The following is a 25,101-nucleotide window of genomic DNA, read 5'->3' on the forward strand; positions in this document are numbered from 1 at the left end:
GAATGTCCCTGGAAAATAGGGACACTTGGAGGGTCTGTGTTTCCAGTCACTGCGTGTACCTTAATTTCCTGCTAAAATTCTGCAATGTCTTAAAGCATGGATGTTCCAGGTTTGTATTGGTGGGTGGCATGGGCTAGTCCTGTTTTTGTTGCAGTATAGTGCTTGTATAGGGTGGCACTATGGTCTAAACCACAGAGCCTAGGGCTTGCTGATCGGAAGGTCGGCAGTTCAAATCCTGCAACAGGGTGAGCTCCCGTTGCTCGGTCCCTGCTCCTGCCAACCTAGCAGTTCGAAAGTACATCAAAGTGCAAGTAGATAAATAGGGACTGCTCCGGTAAATGGCGTTTCCGTGTGCTGCTCTGGTTCGCTGGAAGTGGCTTAGTCATGCTGGCCACATGACCCAGAAGCTGTCTGCGGACAAATGCCGGCTCCCTCGGCCTATAGTGCGAGATGAGCATGCAACCCCAGAGTTGTCCGCAACTGGACCTAACGTTCAGGGGTACCTTTACCTTTACCTTTATAGCGCAAGGTTGCCTATCCAGGTGGCAATAATGCAATACCACTGAGGAACCATCACAAAACTAATAAAAGTGGAATGTGTGGACAGTCTTAGTAGAAGAAATCCACTATCAATGCACTTTTCCATCAATGATATCTTGTAGAATATTCCCACAAGAAAACTATGTCCAGAGGGGCTCTCTCATGCTTTCCCATACTACATCCATTGTACCCATGTCTCCTATTTAGCAAAAGCAGAAACACAAACACAAAAAGCTTCCATGCAGAGGTAGCCTTAGGTCTTGCCTACAGAGCAATGGTGTCGCTTCAGAGGGTTGGTGGTGCCTGTTGGTTTGTTGAGCTGCCGCCAAGCCAAACGTAAACCTAGTGTTTGCACCATCCCCGCCCCCCACAAAAGAGGCTCCCCCCAGGTCTTGCTTGGTAGTGCTTGCCTGTCATTCTCAGAGACTGTCCTTTATAAAATTATTTTGTTTGACTCTCACAGGAAAAGATACAACTGTGCAAAAATGAACGCTGTATGTTTGTGAAACTGCAGGAAGAATCACTTTTGAGGGACTTCAAAGGAAGAAGAGCTGGTATTCAGGAAGGAATACTATTTGTGTCACACCAGGAAAGTCTTTTTGCTTTCCCAACATTTGACAGACTACAGACAGGTAAGCACAGAGTTCTGGTGGAAGTGCTAGCTATTCCTAGAACCACAGTTCCTTCTCCCACTTTTCATATTTTTTGGTATCGCATCCAATTTTAGCTGGGATATTTACTCATCCTGGAAGTGGTGCAAATTAAGGACTCCCCCAGCTCCCCCAGCACATGAACACCATTTCTGGTGGTAATTCCCAGGTGCTTTTTGCATCGCAAATGTTGCACATCGGCCAAGCTCTCTAATTCAGCACCTATATGTGGTGAACAAGGAGTGCACAGACTAAACCACATCAAGGGTACAAGAGATACCCAACAATTGTAACACAGTATCTCCCAGTGTGGATGTTTCATCCCTTTTGCAACCAGTCCTTTGATACATTGCATTCTTCTTATGAGGGACGCGGGTGGCGCTGTGGGTTAAACCACAGAGCCTAGGACTTGCAGATCAGAAGGTCGGAGGTTCAAATCCCCGTGACGGGGTGAGCTCCCGTTGCTCAGTCCCTGCTCCTGCCAACCTAGCAGTTCAAAAGCACATCAAAGAGCAAGTAGATAAATAGGTACCACTCTGGCAGGAAGGTAAACGGCGTTTCCGTGCACTGTTCTGGTTCGGCAGAAGCAGCTTAGTCATGCTGGCCACATGACCCGTAAGCTGTACGCCAGCTCCCTCGGCCAATAAAGCGAGATGAGCGCTGCAACCCCAGAGTCGGCCACGACTGGACCTAATGGTCAGGGGTCCCCTTTACCCTTTTATTCTTCTTATGCCACTGATAGAAACAGACAGCTGAAATGTGTTATTTATCTAAAATACTCAACCATTATTTTATAAATAAAACTCCATTCTAGCAGCTGACTAGTACTGGAAAACCAGCATTCTTCAGAATCCGTTTCTCTCTCTCTCTCTCTCTCTCTCTCTCTCTCTCTCTCACTCTCTCTCTCTCTCTCTCTCTCTCTCTCTCTCACACACACACACACGTATGTATGTAGACTCCACCCAGACCTGACTGGCCTAATTCTGACAGGCTCAGCCTGGCCTTGCCCTATCCAATTCCACCTTCAGCCTGAAAGGAACACTATTTTGGAAATCAAACGTCTGCGCTGTAACGATGTATGAGCGGTCACAGGCACTGCCTTCTAAAACACAAGGGGGGAGAGGCCAGACCTACAGTGACTTGCACCAAAGTAGAAATCTCTGCAGCTATGGAGTCCAAAACGTGCCGGGCCCTGCCAAGAAAACTCGCAGGCATTATGCAGAAGGAGCCAGCTGGCCACGTATGTGAAAACCAAGCCAGGAAACTTTGTATGGCTTGTGGGTATGAACACAGACAGCTGAAAGGAAGAGGGATGAAAGGTTTGCTGACATTCCACTCAACCTTAACCATCCTTTATTCACCAAAAATAATGGTTAACTGCAGGGGACTTGGCGCATGACCCCATTCATCCGTCCTTCTATACTAGCCGGGGGTGGGTGGAGGGAGAGACAGATACAATAAAGTGCAGTGCAGTGGACTCTGTCATTTAATGCTATTCTGGATGGATGGAAAAGGGCTTCAGGTGGAAGAACAGAACAGGGTGGAAAAGAGAATACATATCCCATCCGTAGACATACATAAATACGAATCGGCAACAAAGGGGTTCTTCCACATTCTAAGCCAGGAAGGGACCTTGCAATGTATACCACTAACTGGAAGAGGGCAGATAATGTGCATACTTTAAGACTAATCTGTAACCTGCGTTCTTCACCAGAGCCTCAGATTCCAAACACAGAGTAGATGCACATTTTTTGCTACAATATTCTCATTTGGAACGTCTCACCATCAAATGTGAATGCCAAAAAACGCCAAGAAGAATAAGTATGATCTAGAAAAGTCTTCAGGCGTGGACTCCGAAACTATCACACTTGAGAAAACAGAACGAATCTGCGTCTTAAAAAAAATCCCAACAATAGTCCTTGGGAACTAATTCTCAGCTGCTTCAGGCAGGCAGTTAAAGTGACCCTTCTCTGCACACACCTTTGCCCTGTGCGGAGCATGGCAGAGGCATTTTCCACCACGCCTAAAACATCATGTGTGTCAAGGACATTTGATTCCTACAGTCCTTCCCTTTTAAAAAAATGTATGTGTTTTCTTCTAGCAGCAGCTATTCAGGTAAACACATTGCTGTGAGGGGAAAATGGCAAAAAAGTCACTTTGCGTTTACTGTGGTACATTTCGCTCCTAGCCTCTCTGTTGAAAGGACTTTTATTTTCCAAAGCAGGCCTGTGAACCTCTTTTTTCTCTCTCTCTCCTCCCCCCTTCACTTTTAGCTAAACCTGATTGAAACAATGACTCAACTCCCTTCCAAAATAAGTTCTTTTTTGAGGGAAAATCTTGTATTTTTCCACATTGCCCCCCCCCCCCGGAGTAATTTAACCTTGTGGAGAAAGAAATACAGCAAACAAATTCTGCACAGACTTATCAGCTATCACTTAAGAGAGACAAAGGGGATTATCACCACAGCTGTCAGGAAACCCAGCTTTCTTGCACAACATTTACAGGTACCAAAGGTCATGTTCGTATCCTAGCCTTTGGGGACCAGGCACATATCTCCGAAGAATTAAGTCCTTTGCTGAAATAAACAGAGTCAAATGATTGATTTAAACATTGAAAACAACTTCATGAAGGAGACAATGAGAGGGAAGGACAGAGGGAGAGAACACTGGTAAATGGACAAACAAATCATTTTCTCTATTTATTTCTTTTTAAAAATATGCTTTAATTAAAGGATTCCTTAGGTAACAAAAGTACACATGGTGTCTCTGTTTTCAAATAATAGAGTCCTTTCACACAGGTCGGTTACATTCAGAGTGAGACATTACTGTTATAGGTAATATGGATGCGCTTCCACAAGAGAAATGGACTATGAACAGTGCTATTTTTCTAGACAAAGATGTGCTGGAGCTCACCATGAACCTCTCCCTTGTTCTCTTAGAATGGCAATGGCGCCCACCTGAGAGGGGCCAGAGATGACCGTCAGTGAGCTCTGGCTGGAAAAAAAAAGTCCTATTAGCAGACTTGGGAGAATTCTACCATTTGCTGAATTGCAAAATTATAAAAACAAACTAACGAAAACACCCAACATTTAAGGGGAAATGCCCTAAGGGTAGAAAACCCTCAAAACAGCCCAATGAAGACCAAGTACAGAACCCACCATCACAAACAGCATTACTTCTGTTCCCTATTGATGGTTGGGGTTGGGGTCTTGAATCCAGGGATCCCTAGTCATAGTCCAAAATTACAACTCCCACATCATATTTTCCATGGGAGCGAGTTGTGTTCTTAAAAGTACAGTGGTATCTCTGGTTGCGAGTGGGATCCATTCTGGAGGCCCGTTTGCAACATGAAAGGAACGTACCCCACAGCGGCGTGTCTGCGCATGCGCAGGTTGTGATTGACCGCTTCTGCACATGTGTGTGACGTGATTTTGCGTGTCTGTGCATGTGCGAGTGGCAAAACCCGGAAGTAACCCTTTCTGGTACTTCCGGGTCACCGTGGGACGCAACCTGAAAAAACGTAACATGAAGCAAACGTAATATGAGGTATTACTGTATACGGTAACTCACAAAGGTAGATCCTAGCCTCAGACCATGAAGTTTCTGCTTATGTTCTGGAATCTCTTGCATATGGCCACCTCTGGCTTGTTCACACAATACACTGACCACAGGCGCATGATGTTTGCATGATGAGAACTGCAATGGACTGCAAGTGCAATGGACAATTGTCATGAACCGGAAGGACAACAGGGAGGAGAAAGAGGATCGTGGCGAGGGGTGTGGCTGGGACTGGGACACACCAGGGAAAACTGGAAATGGGGGTGGAGAGGTTGGTGTAGGAAGTACTCATGTGGTGACGGAGGATGACAAGGGCCACGCCAACCACTCAATTCCACGCCACCCACCAGTCAGTGAGCATTCCCCTTGCCCACTGAGCATGCTCAGCGCCCCCCCGGCTGTTTTGGGTTCTTCCCACACTTAGGGGTCTTGATGTAGAGTATTGAGTGCTCCTGTTCAGCTCACTTGCATGATATTCCATTCCCTCCCTCCTTCCTTGAGGACTGCTACTCAAAGAATTGATATTGGCATTAGTAATTTATGCTACAAGATAAAATGTTGGTTTGCCTCATCACTCCCCAAAATGCTGAAGTTTGAAGCGAGCCCTTTGGGAAACTCATGTAATAGAACGTGGGTGGTAGAATTTGAAGTGACAGGGGGATTTCATATTTCCCAGCAGATCCAAATGTTCATTATTCTTAATAAATACCTGGATTCAAATGTGTCTGAATTGCAGTTGTTTTTGTTTGAATACCTCCTGTGGGGATAAGGGTTTAATAAATTAGGAGAGTTAAGCAACTTCGAGTAACTTACTAGGAAGACAAAATATGCTGTTTGTTCAAATTTGAGTTGAATTAATCTACACTGGTTTTATTTGGTAGCTCATTACAGTCAGGTGCTGTCATGTGTGTCTGTTATGTGGGTTTGCTTGGGTTGTTTTGGGGGTTTTTTGCTTTAAATGTGCTTTTAGTTGTGATGAATCAGCAGCTAAAGATGTCTTATCCACTCATTTTATCACCGGAATGATTTAATCTGCTTTTATAATTGTATATTTAATTGTTATAATCCACCTTGGGGCTTTATGGTGAAGGACGGGGTGAGAAATATTCATCTGCATCTTGTGAAAACAATTTTTAAAAATAGAGTTAGATCCCTATATGTCTGCAACCACAATTTTTTTAAAAAAACAAAACACTTTCTGGCTATTCTGGAGCACACCAAATAATTTTAAAAACTGGTACCACTGAACTGCCTTCAAGCATCGCAAGTGGGTTTTATCTGAACTTCAAAGTGAAGAATCACTTTCACCACTAGTGGGAAGCACTGGCCAACCCATTTGCGACTTGACCCTGAATGTCAAGCAGCGATGGCCTTTGCTACATCTCCTGTGCTAGGAGACTGAGGACTCGGGAGTGCAATGAGCCCAGATGCTGAAGGCTGACAGGCAGGGGTTTTGCTCAGTGGTCTTCAGCAGGTGGGACCTGACCTCAGGTGGGCTGCATGACGGCAATGGCTTCACTTTATTTTCTGCTGCAGTTTACAGTTTTTAAGAAAAAGGAAAAACAGAGAAGAAAAAAAAAAGAGGAGAGAGGGAGAAAGAACCATAATCAACATTGATTATTTCTAAAGAACCTCAAAAGAGTTACATTGCGAAGGGAAAAAGTTACCGAGAGAGATGTTAGGAGACCCTACAACTCCCAGCGCCTTTAACAAAGTATGGTTCCCGGGATTCTCTGGGGGAAGTCATGACACTTAAAAGTGGTATGTATAGTGGAAAATGTGCAAGGACAAATTGAGGTGGTGTAGGTTTGGCCTTATACAGCCAGCCCTTTCTGTGAGTCCTTGCAGGAGCACTCCTGCCCTTGAGGGTGGCCCTGCTGGGCCTTGATTGCCCTGATGAGGAGCCCCAATTGCCACAGGTGGCCCACCTGGTTGAGGCAGGAACAGATAGTGAATGGCAATGTGGTCAGGAGGAAGAGGATGATGGCTGTGGCTTCCCACGGTTAGATCTGGTGTTGTATTTGGGTCAAGGTCTGGTGGGGGGAATTGTTTCTTTGAAAATGTTCCTTTGGGGTTATTTCTTGGTGGTAGAGGGTTTTGTATTACCGTGTAAGAAGGTTTAAGGAGGTTTCCTGTTTGAGGGGTTTTGTTTTTGTTACTGTTTAAGAAGGTTGTCCTACTCGGTTGAAATAAAAATATCTTTTCCCTTGACTACTGAAGATCCTTTAAAGAATCTGCAGAGTTAATTGGCAAAACAGTATGCGATTGCTTTAAAAGATGCTACTTGAGTGATAGGTTGCATAGACTGGCCTTTGTCCTGCCATACCCAGGCTCAACCTGATTCTCTCTTGAGGGAAGAGAGGGACAAGGATAGATCAGCAAAAGGGTGCATGCTCTGAATGCAGGAAGTCCCAGCTTCAGTTCCTGACTCAGAGAGCAGGTGATGGAAAAGAAAGATCTGCCGAAGAGCCACCATCAGTCAGAGGAGACATTTGTAGGTTAGATGGTATGATATATCTCCCTATCAGGAATGCTGAATCTGGAGGGGACAATCATAAATGTCACTTTGGCCGAGGTGACTAGATGGGCAGAAACTAGATTTGTCAAACTGCTGTCTTTCCCTTATATCTCACAGACGTATTCATTGGGCAACTTGAAATGTATTGCTGGAAGACGCTTCCTGTTTTAAAGAGATGTTGTTAGCCCTGTTGCAGATGCAGCTTCATTCTCAGCTTTCAGTTTCATCATTTCCTGCCTGCATGATGCAATCCCACCCAAACACTAGAAACAGAATACTATGCCCAGGGAAAGGTTTCACAACCTTGATGGCAGAAAGTGAGGAGGAATTAAAGAACCTTTTAATGAGGGTGAAAGAGGAGAGCGCAAAATATGGTCTGAAGCTCAATATCAAAAGAACAAAGATCATGGCCACTGGTCCCATCACCTCCTGGCAAACAGAAGGGGAAGACATGGAAGCAGTGAGAGATTTCACTTTCTTGGGCTCCATGATCACTGCAGATGGTGACAGCAGTCACGAAATTAAAAGACGCCTGCTTCTTGGGAGAAAAGCAATGACAAACCTAGACAGCATCTTAAAAAGCAGAGACATCACCTTGCCAACAAAGGTCCGTATAGTTAAAGCTATGGTTTTCCCAGTAGTGATGTATGGAAGTGAGAGCTGGACCATAAAGAAGGCTGATCGCCGAAGAATTGATGCTTTTGAATTCTGGTGCTGGATGAGACTCTTGAGAGTCCCATGGACTGCAAGAAGATCAAACCTCTCCATCCTTAAGGAAATCAGCCCTGAGTGCTGACTGGAAGGACAGATCCTGAAGCTAAGCCTACAATACTATGGTCACCTCATGAGAAGAAAAGACTCCCTGGAAAAGACTCTGATGTTGGGAAAGATGGAGGGCACAAGGAGAAGGGGACGACAGAGGACGAGATGGTTGGACAGTGTTCTCAAAGCTACCAGCATGAGTTTGACCAAACCGCAGGAGGCAGTGGAAGACAGGAGTGCCTGGCGTGCTCTGGTCCATGGGGTGACGAAGAGTAGGACACGACTAAATGACTAAACGACGACAAAGGGTAGACCCAGCAACATTAGTGGTGATGACCAACGTAAGTCCATTAATTTCAATAGGCCTGCTCTGAGTAGAATTTGGTTGGATGTAACCCAAACTCTCTCCATCATGTCAGCATTTAGCTATCAAGCTGAGTTCAAGGTGCTGGCCCTAATGTGCAAAGCCCAATACAGCTTGGGGGCAGGATACCCCAAAGAGTACTTTGCCCTATATATGCCCAATCAATCACTGTGCCCTACAGGAGTAGGTCTCTTATCAGGAGGTCTGCCCCATACAATGTTGAAACTGGGCCTTTATTTTATCCGTATATATTTTATTCTTATAGCACACCCTGGGAGCTCACTGTGATGGGCAGGTACAAAATCTAATAAAACAAAACAAACATTTATTTAAAGAGGGCTCGGTGGATTGACAGGTAGATGGTGGGTCCTGGGCAGAAGAGAAAAAACACAGTTCCATGTGGCTCTTTTGCATGATTAATATTGGATTGCAATCTCTTTTGGGGGACACATAATCTGCCAGACATGTCACACAAACTTATAGCCATATTGGAAGTAAAACAACAAGACCTGCAATAAGTTACCTGACCTAGTGCGGAAAGAAGGGGCAGACAGCAAGGCAACTTATTCCTCCCCCACTGATTTATTCTACCTGTAGATTATTTTTCTCAGGTTTTACTTCCTCCCTCCTCCTCCAGCCAGTTAGTATCAGACCTTTCTTTGGTTAACCAACATGACTCCATGATGGCCACATGTGAGCTTGTATACATACACACACCAAACTCCAACCACGCAGACACGGAGTCAGTTGCTACATGCTTAGCTTTTGTCAACCATCCCCTGCCACCCCAGTTCAGAAGATAATTTCTTAAATAGCTTCTGCCCCCTGGTACAACCTCTGGTGATTGGGGAAGGACCATAGGTCAGGGGTAGAGCAGAAGATCCCAGACTCAGTCCTCAGCATAGCCAGGTAGGGCTGGGAGAGACTCCCTCTCTGAAACCCACCCACCTCTTCTGATAAAAAGAACCAGGCCAGGAATGTCACCAAGGAGCCACCAAGAATGTACCATAGGCCTACAGAGTGCTTGCATCATTATAAGGGCCTGGCTGTTCGAAGAATAATAATAATAATAATAATAATAATAATAATAATAATAATAATAATAATTTAAAAATATATTATTTATACCCCACCCATCTGGCTGGGCTTCCCCAGCCACTCTGGGCGGCTTTCAAAAAAATATTAAAATACTGTAATACATCAAACATTAAAAGCTTCCCTAAACAGGGCTGCCTTCAGATGTCTTCTAAAAGTCTGGTAGTTGTTGTTCTCTTTGACATCTGGTGGGAGGGCGTTCCACAGGGAGGGTGCCACTACCGAGAAGTCCGCCTGCCTGGTTCCCTGTAACTTGGCTTCTCGCAGTGAGGGAACCGCCAGAAGGCCCTTGGCGCTGGACCTCAGTGTCTGGGTAGAACGATGGGGGTGGAGACGCTCCTTCAGATATACTGGGCTGAGGCCGTCTTTGTATTCCCATTGAACCAGCAGGGACATAAAGGAGGAGTCACGCTCCGATGACACTTGGCTGAGTGTCAGGCCTAATGAGCACAGCAGCTCATGCTTGGTAGGTCTTGCCCCATGAATCAGTTGCCAAGACTGAATGTCCCCACCTCTCCACAGCAGTCTAAGTCCCCTCCTCTCCAGGGTTTTCCCCAAGCAATCGGAGACTGTGCCTGCCTAAAGCCAACCTCTCCTCCACCTTTTTTTATGCCTCTTCTGGTTCTGGAGACAAGTGGGGAGGGGAGCTTGTCACATCAGGAGGGGGAGACACTCATGATTCTTCACCAGTCTGACCCATCTCTGCCTCTTGGCCTCCCCTGCTTCAACTTCTGCCTATGATCCTTGCCTTCTGCCTGCCACAAACACTCCCAGCTCACTAAGCCTGTTACCCCTTCAGCTTCTGACAACCCCTCTTCGCAGTCTTTCCCCTCCTTTCTCTCTGACCACTCATTGTCGTCCTACCACCAATCCCCTGCCTATGAGCCTTCTTACCTTGGTGGTTCCCCAGCTGGTTCCTCCCACCATTCCTTTGTGTCCAACCAGTCCATGACATCATGGGACACAAAGTAAGACTTTATTGCCTTCATCTCCTGTCCCTCTGGCAACTGCTCTCAGCAGCTGAGTGAGGGACATCAAGGCAGGCCTTTGCCTCCTAAGGCAAAATTTGTAGATCTGGCACTGTATTTATTTATTTCATAAAATTTATATACCACTTGACTGTAAAAAAAATGCAAAACAAAACCTCAAGCAGTTTACCAAAAGAATGAAACAATATAACTATTTTAAACATTTGAATAATAATTAAAATCAGTGATAAGCGAAAACTGATATTTGGAATTCATTTCTATAAACACTGTAATAGGTTAAATAACAATCTTGCAATATTTATAAGTCCTGGGTTTTTTTGTATTGTATATGGGTGTCATTTCTTCCCTTTTCCTTTTTCTCTGCCACCCCTTTTCATGTCTTATTTGACCCTGTGCACTTACAATTATATACACATTACTTTTTATCTTTCAGTAAAGAATACACACACACACACACACACACACACGTAAACAGTCTCCATGTCTGGTTAGGCTTGTCTCAACAAAAATGTTACGATGGGCCATGTATAATTTTCTTTTGATTTCCTTCGATATTGTTGCTATTCTTACATCTTTCACAAACTGAAATGAACCAGCCATTTGCAACTCATTTTATAAACTGGTCATAACCCTCTTGCCCACTGGGACAAATTCAGGGCCTTGCTTCCAGTTCTCAACCAACGTTCTTCAAGAGGTGCATGAACAGAAGACATTCATGGTGAGCAGAATAAATTGAACAAATTGCCCAGGGATAAGATCTTAAGACTCTCATGACTGGGGAAAACTGCCCATGAGAGCTGACTTTGAGTAGAGACTTCTACTCCATCTCATCCCTCCTCCACACACTCTCTCAGCGCCTTGTATGGTTCTGATTGTCTATATTAAAAAAGAAAAAGAAACAGTCTAGCAATGGAACAATACTACCCTCTCAACATTTAAAAGCCCACCTCCAAAAATAAAAGGTCCTGGAAAAAAATACCTCAATTTCAAGCTCATAGATTACTTTGGCTCCCAGAGGAAAGAGAAGCAATTTACTGGCTGCTGGTCTTACCAAGGAAAAGGTTAGAAGATTAAGAGACCAACCGCTGTTTGGATAAGTGGTTGGTAATTGCACATGCTGGCAATTATTACGTACCTCCATGCCTCTCCCTCTTACCTTTTTCTTTCCTCTCGTGCCATCAGGGTTGAGCCGAAATGTCCCCGAATTCACAGTCCTCTTTGGACCTATTTTCTTGATGTCGTAGGCCAGCTCATCAGCAAGGGCCTTGCATGCTGGGGTGGGAAACAGAAACACACATAAAAAGGACACATCACTACCACTGTGGAAACCGCAGTAGTAAAAATACAGCATGCACATTTTTGCAGAGGAACAAGGTCTATCCAAACAGAAGTTTCCTGTTCTTGCCCATCTATCCTGGACAGTTCCTTCTCCTCCTTATCCTTTAAGCAGTCCCTTCCTTTTGGGACCTGACCTTCTAGCTAGCCTTGTCTGTGTACCTGTCTCATTCCCCTCTGATGTTTGTGGACTGCCCTGGACCTTGAGTCCAGCTGTATCTCAGTGGTACCTCGGGTTAAGTACTTAATTCGTTCCAGAGGTCCGTTCTTAACCTGAAACTGTTCTTAACCTGAAGCACCACTTTAGCTAATGGGGCCTCCTGCTGCTGCCGCGCCACCGGAGCATGACCGCCGGAGCATGATTTCTGTTCTCATCCTGAAGCAAAGTTCTTAACCTGAAGCACTATTTCTGGGTTAGCGGAGTCTGTAACCTGAAGCGTATGTAACCTGAGGTACCACTGTACTCACCTCTGGCCCTTCTAACTGGATGGTGGCTTACAATCTTGACCCTGGACTGCTCTAACAGTGACCACCTATTTGTGTCTGACCTACTAGGGGTTTGTTGCATGTCTGGCACCATGAAAGGAGGGAGGTTGTCAAGTAAACAGCCCTATAATACAAGTGTGATTGGCTGCATTTGCCTTGATAGACAACAAGCTATGTAGGCACCCACTATTGTAATCAGACCATCTGAAAATTATCACATTGTGCCAGCATTGCTCAAATGTTAGGAATAGAAACCTCTCCGCTAGAATTGAACTTCTTTGCCTTCTCAAGGAGAGATTTACAGGCATGTCCAAAGTCCAAAGCACATATTCTACTCATGTAGAAACACCAGGCAGGCCCCACAAATAACCCAGAGATGCATTTTAAATAAAAGGACACATTCTACTCATGTAAAAACATGCTGATTCCCGGACCATCCATGGGCCGGATTTAGAAGGCACTTGGGCTGGATCTGGCCCCTGGGCCTTAGTTTGCATACCCATGCTGTATAGGGAGGTTTTTAAAAGAATGTTTCATGTTTTTATATATGCTGAAAGCGGCCCAGAGTGGTTGGGGCAACACAGTCAGATGGGTGGGGTATAAATAATAAAATTCTTATGGAATACGACATCCCTCTTTTCATCGGAGAAATGTTGGAGGGTATGCTATGTCCTTATGTTTGATACGTTCCTAGAATATCTCCCTAGTTTTGAATGAGCTGAATTAGCTACTAAGTAGTTTCCAGGCACAATTGAAGGCTTCTTTTATTTTACTCTGCGAAGCTCTTAACATGATCTGCCTCAAAGTTCCCCAGTCAGAGGCGCCATCCCAGCAATGACCAGGTGTTGGGGATAAACAATAGTGAACGACCATCTTTCTCTCCCACTTGCCAGCAATATTAAAAATTCACTTTTTAGACACAGAACATATATCCATAGTTTTCTGAAAAAATTATGGGGGTAAGAAATATATCCCTCTCTCTCTATGTGTGTGTGTGTGTGTGTGTGTGTTTAAAGACATAAAAAGGAGGAATGAAATTCTCACAAAACAAGATACCTCTGCCAGCTGTGGCTGTAGGAGAAATACAATATCGTGGGGGTTGCCAGCAAGCTGCGGACTCACAGGTGTTAAGGATGTTAAGGACTATGGACTCTCTTCGTCATTTGTCATCCCCGTTTAAACAAAAGCCTAATGCAGAAGTTAGAATTAAGAAGCTAAAGAAGCACCGCCAGGCATGCAAACCGGGCTTTATGGCCAATTCTGCCCATGAAATAGCACACCAAGGCACCGAATCCAGTGTTTGGATCAGCCAAAACATTTATTTTTACAGCTCCCAGGGCTATGCTGGAAAAGATTCAGCTGCACCCAGAGGAAGGATGGATAATTCCATTGTGGAATGGTGCACTCAATAATTCCTTTAAATGCATGGTCTTTAACATCCCCTCCCCTGCAACGAATAATCCTTCGAAATTAGGGTCTCTCCCACTCCAAGCCTCAGTACAGAGGTGGTGCATCTTTTCCCAGGCTATTCCATCATGTATTTGCGTATCATAAAAAAAATTGCCCGTAGAATGCATGGGGGGGGGGGGAGAAAGGAGGGAGATGAAATATTAAGAGAGTTGTTTACATGGAAAGTGCATTCCAAACTACCATACATGCAGACACACACAGAGAGAATAACACTTTGAGATTATAAAATATTAATATATAGCTGGGCCTGGGTGTCTCCATAGTACCTTCTCCTGAGAATAATTCTTGGAAAGAAGCTATGAGCATGAGAATAGTCTCATGCGCAGCATCTGAAAAGTCTACGGCACAGATGACAACAGCCATTTCATTCAAGGGCTTGATGGTGCAAATTGAGAGAAGCCAACATTTTTACCGCTGCTCGGGCCTGTGATGGCAGCACTTGGGGACTTTGTGTGCCGAATGTAGAGGCAGATAAAAAGTCCCACTCACAATTTATTTGTGTTTGTTTGCTTTTAAAAATGTTATTTACAATTTATTTGCTCCGCCTGCTTCTTCTGGTTTCAGGGCCAAAGAAGACAGGACAGGGGCCAGCTGGGATTCTGTCTTCCATGGCTTGTGAAGTTTCTTTCTAAAGGCAAAGCAGTTGGGGGAAGCAAGTAACTTCAGGGAAGTAGCACAGCAGAAGTGGTTTTTAATCCACTAGCACCCAAAGGTGCTGTTTGTCCCATGGAGGTGATGGTCAATCAGGGATGGTTGGATCTATCGATTTCTGGTTTTTCTCATTTTTCCAGCCTTCAGTTTTTTTCTCCACATTTCCACATCACATCACATCACTTTTTTATTTTATTTTTAAAAACACCTCATGAAAATCAACATTTCAAAAATAATTGTAATAGAGAGACTTTGGGTAATAGGTAATATTATGCGGTAGAAAAGGTTTGAGTAAAAATGTTGTGGTGGTGAGGATGGGAGTCAACTTATGAAACAATGTATTTGATTTGAAGGTTATTGTGAGAATGTTTGGAAAAAGTAATAAAAACTTACATATATGCAAAAGAAAGAAAGAAAACCAGCATTTCTGTGCAAATTTCTCCCAGTATACACATTTTTAATGCAACTGTGCCTCCTATAAACATTTTCACAAAGCAATTTCACGTAACATAACACATTTCTGTACGCAATTTTCAGTAATATATGAATTCATATGTGGACGCTACACAAGCATAGGCATTTTTGTACAGGTTTCTCGGTTGCGAAACTGCATTGCAAGATTAGGAAAAGCATGAATTTCTCCTGGCTGCTTCCTCCTTGTTCTCCTCAGCTCAGAACTTTCAGACCTGATCTCCCCACCACATTCCAGTAGAATGGAATGGCCGAAATCCCAGCTTGTACCACTTTAGACCAGGCTGTACCGCTTCATGTCTTTGAATGGCTCCCCAAGTGAAAAAGAAATTCCTGCAGGTTGCAAACTAGCCTTTTGCAGAGGAAGGTTTGGTGTGCATGATGTGCTAGTGGTGGCTTGAAACTTGGAGCCCCGGTGTGTGTCAAAGATCAAGCTTGCAGTGGGACCTGACCCTTGGGAAAGCCAGCCTGCACACCACCCCCACCTCTGGCCAGAGGAGGGAACTACATGCTGACCAACTGGACCAGCACATTAGCCTTTCCCCGCCACAACAGTAGTTGTGAGTCCAGTGACGCAAGTGGAACAGGTTAGTGGTAGAGCATCTTCTTTGCATGCAAATGTTTCCGGGTTCAATCCCTGGCATCTCCAGGCTGGGAAAGATCCTGGAGAGTCACAGCCAGTCAATGTAGACCAGGGATGGAGTTACCTATGGCCCTTCAAATGCTGCTGGACTCCAGGTCCCATCACTGCTGGGCAGCAGGGCCAGTGCTCTGGGAGGATGGGAATTGTAGACTGAAAGTGAATTGAAATACTTTATTGTCACTTGTACAACTTGTATACAGTGAGATTACACGAGCACACCCCCCCAGCTCTATTAGTCTTTTTTTTTTTAATAAATATTTTATTAAATTTTCAAAATACATAATACAAGATCCCTACACCAAAAAGCCAAGACAAATACACCAAGAAACCATATAGAAGGAAAGAAATAAAAAATAAGAAAAAATAAAGAAGAAAAAAGAGAAAAATATAACCAACCATTCAATATAACTTTTCTTATATAACTAACTGGACTTCCTCACATCTCCTTACCCTGCATTATTTAAAATCAGAATGTCAGCAAATTATTACCTTATTTCATACCTTATTTTGTACTTTCCACATATTATACTTCTAAATTTAAGATAATTTTTATCAATTGCTCATACCTTAAAATTAAACAAAATATTGCCTTAAATTTTGACCTTTTCTTATAACTTAATTTTCTATTTTACAAAGCCTATTCGCTGGAGCTGGTATTTTCTAAATCATGCAAATACTTAACATTCATACAACTTATAATATTTTTGTAGATAATCCTTAAACTCTTTCCAGTCCTCTTCCGTTGTTTCTTCTCCCAAGTCTCGGATTCTGCCAGTCATTTCAGCCAGTTCCATATAGTCTATCAATTGCGTCTGCCACTCTTCCAGTGTGGGCAAGTCTTGTGTCTTCCAGTACTTTGCAATAAGTATTCTTGCTGCTGTTGTCGCATACATAAAGAAGCTTCTGTCCTTCTTTAACACTTTCTGGCCGACAATGCCCAAGAGGAAGGCCTCCGGTTTCTTAACAAAGGTATATTTAAATACCTTTTTTAGTTCATTATAGATCATTTCCCAGAAGGCTTTCACTTTAGGGCATGTCCACCAGAGGTGAAAGAATGTCCCCTCAGCCTCTCTACATTTCCAACATTTATTATCAGACAGGTGATATATTTTTGCAAGCTTGACTGGGGTCATGTACCACCTATATATAATTTTCATAATATTCTCCTTCAAAGCATTACATGCCGTGAATTTTATTCCGGTGGTCCATAACCTTTCCCAGTCCTCAAACATAATGTTATACCCTATATCCTGAGCCCATTTTATCATGGCTGATTTAACAGTCTCATCCTGTGTATTCCATTTAAGCAGCAAGTTATACATTCTTGACAATACCTTAGTCTTTGGTTCCAACAGTTCTGTCTCTAATTTCGACTTCTCCACCTGGAATCCTATCTTTTTGTCCAATTTAAAAACCTCTTGAATTTGGGCGTAATGTAACCAATCTTGCACCTTATTCTTTAATTTCTCCAAGCTCTGCAACCTCCATTTGTCTCCAATTTTTTCTATTAATTCCCAATATTTCGGCCAGCCGGCCTCCATACTGAGTCTCTTCCGGGCCTTAGCCTCCATTGGTGATAACCATCTCGGGGTCTTACTTTCTAGTAAGTCTTTATATTTTGTCCAAACGATAAATATTGCTTTTCTGGCAATATGGTTTTTGAACATTTTATGAATCTTTACCTTGTCGTACCACAAGTATGCATGCCAACCAAAAGCATTGTTAAACCCTTCCAGATCTAGGACATCAGTGTTTTCAAGAAGTAACCAATCTTTCATCCAGCAGAAAGCTGCAGCTTCATAATATAACTTCAAATCTGGCAGGGCAAACCCCCCTCTTTCCTTTGCATCAGTCAATATTTTAAATTTTATTCGGGGCTTTTTGCCCTGCCAGATAAACTTAGAGATATCCTTCTGCCATTTTCCAAAACATTCCACTCTGTCCACAATCTGTAGAGTCTGAAACAAAAACAACATCTTTGGCAATACATTCATCTTTATAGCTGCAATTCGACCCAGCAAGGAAAGATTCAATCTTGACCAAATTTCTAAATCCTTTTTAATTTCTGACCAACATTTTTCATAATTATCTTTAAATAAATTCAAATTTTTAGCAGTCAAATTAACCCCTAGGTACTTCACTTTTTTAACCACATTTAACTCTGTCTCATTCTGAAACCTTTCTGCTTCCGAAGATGTCAGATTTTTTACCAAAACCTTAGTTTTTTGCTTATTCAATTTGAATCCCGCCACCCGACCAAACTCATATATCAGTTCCAAAACTCTTTTCGTACTAGATTCTGGCTCCTGTAATGTTATTACCAAGTCATCTGCAAAGGCTTTCAATTTATACTGTTTCACTCCGACCTAGCTCTATTAGTCTTAATTCCTCTCATTTACTGACGCACACCCACCAAACCCAAAAGTCAGTTGCCCTGTTGTTATCTTTTCATTCAGCAGCCCAACAGCCCACGGACAGAGGCTGTTCTTTACCCTGTTGGTGCGACTAATCAGGCTTCTATATCTTCTGCCCAAGGGCAGGAGATCAAGAAAGTGCCGTCCAGGGTATGAATCACCCCTGAGAATTTTCCTCACTCTCCTGAGGCAACGTTCTTCCGCGATGTCATCTAGTGGATTCATGGGACAGCCCATACTATCTTGTGCTATATTCACCACCCTCTGTAGGCACTTCCTAGCAGTTGATGTCAAACCAGCGTACCACACTGTGATGCAGTATGAAAGGGCACAGGCCCCCTGTCCCCCCTGATATAGACAACAGGACCTTGATGGACCAATGGTCTGACTCAGTACAAGTTACACATCACACAGCTTCCTACATGACACTCCATGAGCCATACAAAAACTAGATTGTCACCAGCCTTTTCTTTTCTCTTTCCAGCAACACTTTCCAGCATCAATTCTTTGGCGATCAGCCTTCTTGATGGTCCAGCTCTCACTTCCATACATCACTATGTTGTCAGGTACCATCTCCAATTGTCTCTGACCATTGACTACATTAGTTGGGGCTGATGGACACTACAGTCCAAAACATCTGATGGGCATCAGGTTGGGGAAGGTTGTCCTAAAAGCCTAGTGAAATACTTCAGCATCTTTGCAAATATATAGCACCTAAAGCAAATATATTCAACTCAGCAGTTCTACCTTGTGGTGAAGGGAGAGGTGCTATAGGGAGAGGGGCAGTCCTTTCCTGGAGGGGAGGGGAGGATTTTGTTTCCTGTCTAGTTAGAGATTTGGCACCTTTCAAAAGGGAATACCATCTGTTCCAATACAAACACCCTTTTCCCCCCTCACAGAAGAAACTGATTTCCCAATAAAGCGTCAAAACATAACAAAGTCTGTTCCAACTAAGCTCATCTGTTTAGTGCCTGGGGAGCCCTTGGCTGATAAGGCATTGGCTGTTCCTGCAAGGAGGGGCCCCTGTTTAGTCAGCTATTCACAATTTGCTACAAGTCAGAGCTGCTATTGGCCGCCTGGCTCTCATTTATACAGAATTGCTATAGGAGTTAAAAACAAAAGTGGTTTACAAATGCCTGGCTATTTTTTATTTTTATTTTTGTACCCTGGAAGTTATACCTGTTCTATCCCACAAGCATGGAAGTCTAGGATACGGAACCTGCAGTCCTCCAGATGCTGTTGGACTCCAACTCCCATCAGCCCCAGCCAGCATGGCCAAGACTCAAGGGCGGTGGATGATGGGAGTTGTAGTCCAACAACATCTGGGCAGCCACAGATTCTCCACCTTGATACAAGCTCTGTATCTTCTTTTAAAAAGGGTGAACTCCTCACATACATAGCTGCTGCCAGACAAGGTAACTCTGTCCTAAAAGCTGTCTATCAAGAGCTCCACACAAATCTCACTAAAAACTTCTTAGCTGCTGCCAAGAAAAGTGGCTCCTCCTCCTCCTCCTTTGCAGCTCTCCAGCGATGAAACAGCTTGCTAGGTTCATGCTTTCAAGATGTATTAGCTGTTCTAATGAACTCGGGGAACTCTGTGTATTTTTGTCTTTAAATTCTTGCAGCTAGGAGCCGCAGGATAACCATATGGCTAAAACATTTCTGACAAATTAAGATCAAGTTTCTGTTCAGTCAGGATTTACTTATACTTGATGTTAATTAGGATATGGACTGCTGCTGCGGGTGGTGGAACTACCAAGAGATCGTCTCCTGCCAACCTTAATATCCAAGAGGGTCTTCAGGGAAGGAGATGGCTTCGTTCAGATATTACAGCCTTGCACCAACATGAAGAGCATAAAAAGAGTTTGCTGGATCAGGCCAATGGGCCACCTGAACCAGCATCCTGTTCCCACAGTGGCCAACCACATCCTTGTGGGAAACCTGCAAGCACTGGTCAATTCAGAGGCATTACTTCCTCTGACCGCTGAGGCAGAGCAGATCCATCATTGGCAGCGACAACTGACAGCCTTATCCTCCATAGATTTGTTCAGTCCTCTTTTAAAGCCATCCAAGTTGGTAGCCCTCAGTGCCTCCAGTGGCAGTGAGTTCCACAGTTTAACTACGCGCTACTTTCTTTGATGATGTTCAGTTGCTCCAGCGGCCCTCTAAACACCACCTTAAAGATTGCTTCTCCTTCCTCTCTTGCTGGAAGGAACGCAAGGCAAGCTGACTGCAGGTGACCAGAATAAAAGAGCTGGACACTGCATTGCTCAGTAGCAGTGGAGGCTGGTCTGTTATCGAGTGAATGGGACTGTGCCCAGCCAACATCAGTTTCTTCCCAGGCAGCCAACATCCAGCCTTCCTAGTGATACCAGAGTTTGGTCCTGGCTGTCAGCATCCTCTGTCTTATTTCTTGGTGTTGCCCTTCTGGAACTCAGCAGGAAAGAAGATGGGGTCAAGACTCTTAATCTCAGGGTTTGGGGTTCAAGCCCTGCATTGGGCAAAAAGATTCTGTGACTTCAAGTCCTCCTCCACAGTGGACCTTTGCACCCAAGGAGACCCCTGGCAAAAGGGCCAGGAGGCCGCTCCTGCAGAACTCTGTGCTTCCCATTGGGTCTGCTGCCACTGTCGCATTTGAGGCCTGGGTGGTGAAGGGAAAGAGTTGGGAATCAAGGCTGTGCTCAGATGAGTCACTGCGGTGTTCAGACATACCATCCATGCACAGAAGCACTCCAGGCTACCTTGAGATGGTTGGTTCTTGGAGATCAGCCTTTGTCAACCATATAGGAGCAAACGCCTAGGGGCCGAGGTGTCTTCACTCCCATAATAAAATACTTGAGGGGTATGGGGGCCCCCCAGTGTTGATGTGCATTGCCATTCAAATGGTGTACAAGCACCACATCATGATCAATTATTCAGGGTGGGGCTTACTTGAGCCCCCAAATATTTTAGTCAAGTTGGCACTCCTAGTCAATCAGGTGCCCTCTGGATATTTTGGGCTATAGCTCCCATCAGCCCCAGCCAGCATGGGATAGGAACTGTAGTTCTTGGCGGGTACCAAGCTGGAGACGGCTGTTCTGGGTCCTCCAGTTGTGTCAAATGTCTCTGTGCGGTCCCACATCACTGCCTCCAAAGAGAACTGCCCAGGGTCTGAGATGTGCAGGATCCTGGCACAGACTGGGAACCAGTGCTTGATGCAGAACTGGGACTATGTTTCTGGTACTCCCTTGCACCAACAGCAGAGGGCGCTCTGCATGTTTCTTTTGCCCCACTGCCTCAGTGCCCCCAGAAGACAGATGAGGCCTATTCCGTCTGAACGCTTGTTCCAGTCCTCCTCTAAAATTAATTAAGTCCGGAGATCAGGCGGCCGGGAAGGGCTGATGAAGCTGTGAAATTTTCAGTTGAAACCATCTTTCAACTCCTGCCAAGGCCTTGTGTGGGAGCTGGAAATGATTTAGAAAGGTTGAGAGGAGGCCAAACAGCCAGTAATTGAATAATCCAGCCCAGATAGGAAACCAAAGCAGAAGCAAAGGGGGCTTTTGCATCATGACAAGTTAGCACTGGTTCAGAAGCCTGGAAATAAATACTAAAATAACAGGGTTATTCCTCAAGACAGAATGAGCACGTCTCTCAGTTGTCATCCTGAATGGAAGATAATTGCCTCGATGCCTGACTCACTCCCAGGACCAAATATGCAGCCGTGTAACCTGCTGTCACACATTTCTTCACTGGCCGGCAATTCCTTTGATAAATAAAGCAGTTGCCTTGAATTTGCCAAAGCAAATATCCACACAAAGGCATCATATTGCAAATGCAAATTCTGGAGGTACCTAGTGATGCAGCACAGAGGGACACGGGGGGGGGGGGGGGGGGAGCACAGCTCCAAGAGACTTTTGCTCCAGAAACCCACAACCAGGAAGCTGAGAACAAACCTTAGCTGCACGTTGTGTTTTGTTGCCAGTGAAAACCCCACAATCCCATTTTTCGGGCATAATGCTAAATCAGAATTCGGTGTTTTCTTCCCTCCAGACTGGAAAGATGCAATCACAACTGTTAAGTTGTGGGTGAACATATCAGACAACACAGCAATTCTTCAGACAGCTCTTGTTTATTCACAGGCCAGAACAGAACTGAGCTGAAGGGTTCAACCAGCCCGCTTATATAGAGTTTGCGATCAGCAGGGATTGGGCCCACTCAGCTCCGATCAGGAACTTCCAAGCAGAACCATTATAATTTTTAATAATAATAATAAAAAGTATTTATATGATGCCCATCTTGACTGGGTTGCCCCAGCCATTCTGGGCAGTTCCCAACAAAACATTAAAAACACAAAATTCCCAGAGGGGCTTACATTTGGCACCAGATTCATTATTTTATTTATTGAATTTGTAGACCGCCTTTCGTCCGAAGATCACAGGGAAGTTCACAACATTGAAAGGGCAGCAGGCACAAATCCCACTTGTGGAAGAACAATCAGGAACACCATGGTTCCCCTGCAGCCACAGCTTTACCTGCCCCACACTTGCCATCAGTTGGGGGCAGGGGTGCCAATGAATAAAATATGGGAGGGGGGTTTCTGGTAAGCCCTACCCCACATAATCTATCACAAACCATTTGAACGGCAATGCTCATTTATTTTGGGGAGGTGGTCCCTCAAATATTTTATTGGGGGGTGAAGGGACCTCAGCTTCTAGGAATTGGCTCCTATGGGTGGGAGGCAGGTGGATATGGCTGTGGCGGGGGTGGGAATGGCCTGGCAAGCCAAATTTGGCCACAAGCTGGAGGCTCCCTTCTGTGAAGTGTGAACAAGGCCAGGAGGCCTTGAGAAGGTTTTGAACCTTAAATCTCCCTAGGCCAGGCCTGATACTTTAGCCACTACCCCATAAGCTACTTTTAATATTCACCTTTCCCCACCTTTTACTATTAGAATCGTCATTAGGTAGCTGAGGTGGGTGTTAAGTTGTGGGTGAGCATATCAGACGACACAGCGATTCTTCAGACAGCTCTTGTTTATTCACAGGCCAAAACAGAACTGAACTGAAGGGTTCAGCCAACCTGCTTATATAGAGCTCAACTACAACGCAACAGTAACAACTTTCTATAACTATCCAATCACTGAATGTCACTTTCAATTCCTTATTTGCATATGTGAACCTGAGTGAAAACTATCTACAGTATCCCCCTGCTGGCCCAGGGTGAGAACTTCAGTACATAACAGTGGGTTGGTTTGTTTTTTTAAAGGAAGGTCACTTCCTTCAGTACTTTTCAGGCTCTGCAGGACTCTGTGATTCCAAAATGGCAAACCGACGGTCCAAAATATAAAACTCGGCACCAGCGGCAACACAGTACAGACGTTCACACATACATTGCAGATCCTCAGCCCTGAACTAACATATTTTACAGATAGATTATACCCGATTCACAGTGCGATCCTAGACACAGTTCAGTTGGTGGATGTATGATTGCATCCCAAAGCAGTGTTTCTCATCACCTGCAACCAAATTCTATCCCTTTATCACAGATGCTGGTTGCCCACCTTAATATTTGAGAGAGGCTATTAATTTTACCTTTCTCGTTCCTTCCTGGACTGGATTCAGCCACTCCTATCTGGAAAGCCTAACAACTGCCTTCCAATGCGCAGCATCCCCAAAGGGAAGCTTGACTGTCATTACGGATATTTCCCTGCAATGTTGCAGTGTGCAGACAGTGTTGGGCACCTTCTAGGGAGCCCTTTCAGACTCTGCAACTGGCTACCGTCCCCTTGCATGAACTGAATGTGAATACGCAGAACTGGCTGCAACCTGCAGACCTTCCACTCCAGATAAACGCAGGTGCCGTGGCAAAGGAATCGGCTGGAGAGGGTGCCTTGAGGGGAATTTTGGCTCCTCTGCTTCACGGCACACTGCTCCAACCTGTGTGTTCCTTGGCTGGTCTTTTTTTTTTTTTTAAATAGTTTTTACTGGTTTTTCAATATATACATCCGTTATGAAATATCTCTCTAACAATTTTCCATTTTTTCCTGCCCCCCTCCCCTGGACTTCCCTCATAGTTCCACTTTGTTTTACTTTCAATTTATTCATCCTGCGTATTATTTCCCCAATTAATTCCTAATACATTTACATCTATCATCATCATCATCATCATTATTATTATTATTATTATTATTATTATTATTATTATTTACATTTGTGAATGTTTACTCAAACCCTGCCAATGAGTCCAGCTCTTCATGTTGTCTCTTCATATATATTGTAAATGGTTCCCATTCTCTTTTAAAGTCTTTGTTGTCCCTTTCATGTAATTTATCTGTTAATTTGGCTAATTCTGCATATTCCATGAATTTTTCTTGCTATTGTTCTTTCGTTAGGGTTTCTTCTGTCTTCCAAGCTTGTGCTAGTAGAATTCTTGCCACTGTTGTTGTATACATAAATAATTTCCAGTTGTCTTTTCTTATTTCTTGATCTAAAATCCCTAGGAGGAATGCTTCTGGTTTCTTAACGTAAGTCTTTTCAAAAAAATTTTTTTTCATTCATTATATATCATTTCCCAATAAGTTCTGACCTTTTTTCATTCCCACCACATTCCCACCACATCTTTCATTCCCACCACATTCCCACCACATCTTTTTCTTTACATCTCCAACAAGTTTTTGATCCCGTCTTATACATTTTAGCCACTTTCCCTGGTGTAATGTACCATCTAGACATCATTTTCATATAATTCTCTTTCAATAAAATACAGTCTGTAAATTTTAAATTCGCCTTCCACATCCTTTCCCAATCTTCAAATTGTATATCATGACCTAAATCTTGAGCCCACTTCCTTGGCTGGTCTTAAGCACTTTTGTTTATACTCAGCACTGAATGCTCCTTTTGGTGGAACATTTTTAGTCTAAGGAAAAAGCTGGATCAATTCTATGCCGTGGCATTTGTCAATAAATCAGTGGGATGCCCGGCTTCATTAGGCAGCCTTGCAGGCTGATATCTGACATGCAAAGCAAGGTTGTTAGCAATGAGGTTACACAGAACCAGAGCCCTCTTGTCGAGCACAAGGCGGAAATCTGCCTAGTCTGGATTCTGTAAAGGTCTTAGCAACCATAGCCAATCCCAAGTCATCCGAAAGGCCGATGAGTTAAAATAACTTGGGTCTCGTGCAA

The 25,101-nt window shown here is 44.1% G+C and overlaps 1 protein-coding gene across 2 annotated transcripts in view; it reads right to left on the reverse strand.

Moving 5' to 3' along the window:
* CNPY1 (canopy FGF signaling regulator 1) overlaps positions 1–25,101 on the reverse strand; it is a 64,516-nt gene that overhangs the window by 23,591 nt on the left and 15,824 nt on the right. For both annotated transcript variants that reach the window (XM_079947084.1, XM_079947083.1), the window contains exon 3: positions 11,632–11,747. In XM_079947084.1, the coding sequence (XP_079803210.1) occupies positions 11,632–11,747 (116 nt within the window). The remainder of the gene's footprint in view (positions 1–11,631; positions 11,748–25,101) is intronic.

Source organism: Podarcis cretensis (assembly GCF_951804945.1).
Source record: "Podarcis cretensis genome assembly, chromosome: 12".
Lineage (NCBI taxonomy): Eukaryota > Metazoa > Chordata > Lepidosauria > Squamata > Lacertidae > Podarcis > Podarcis cretensis.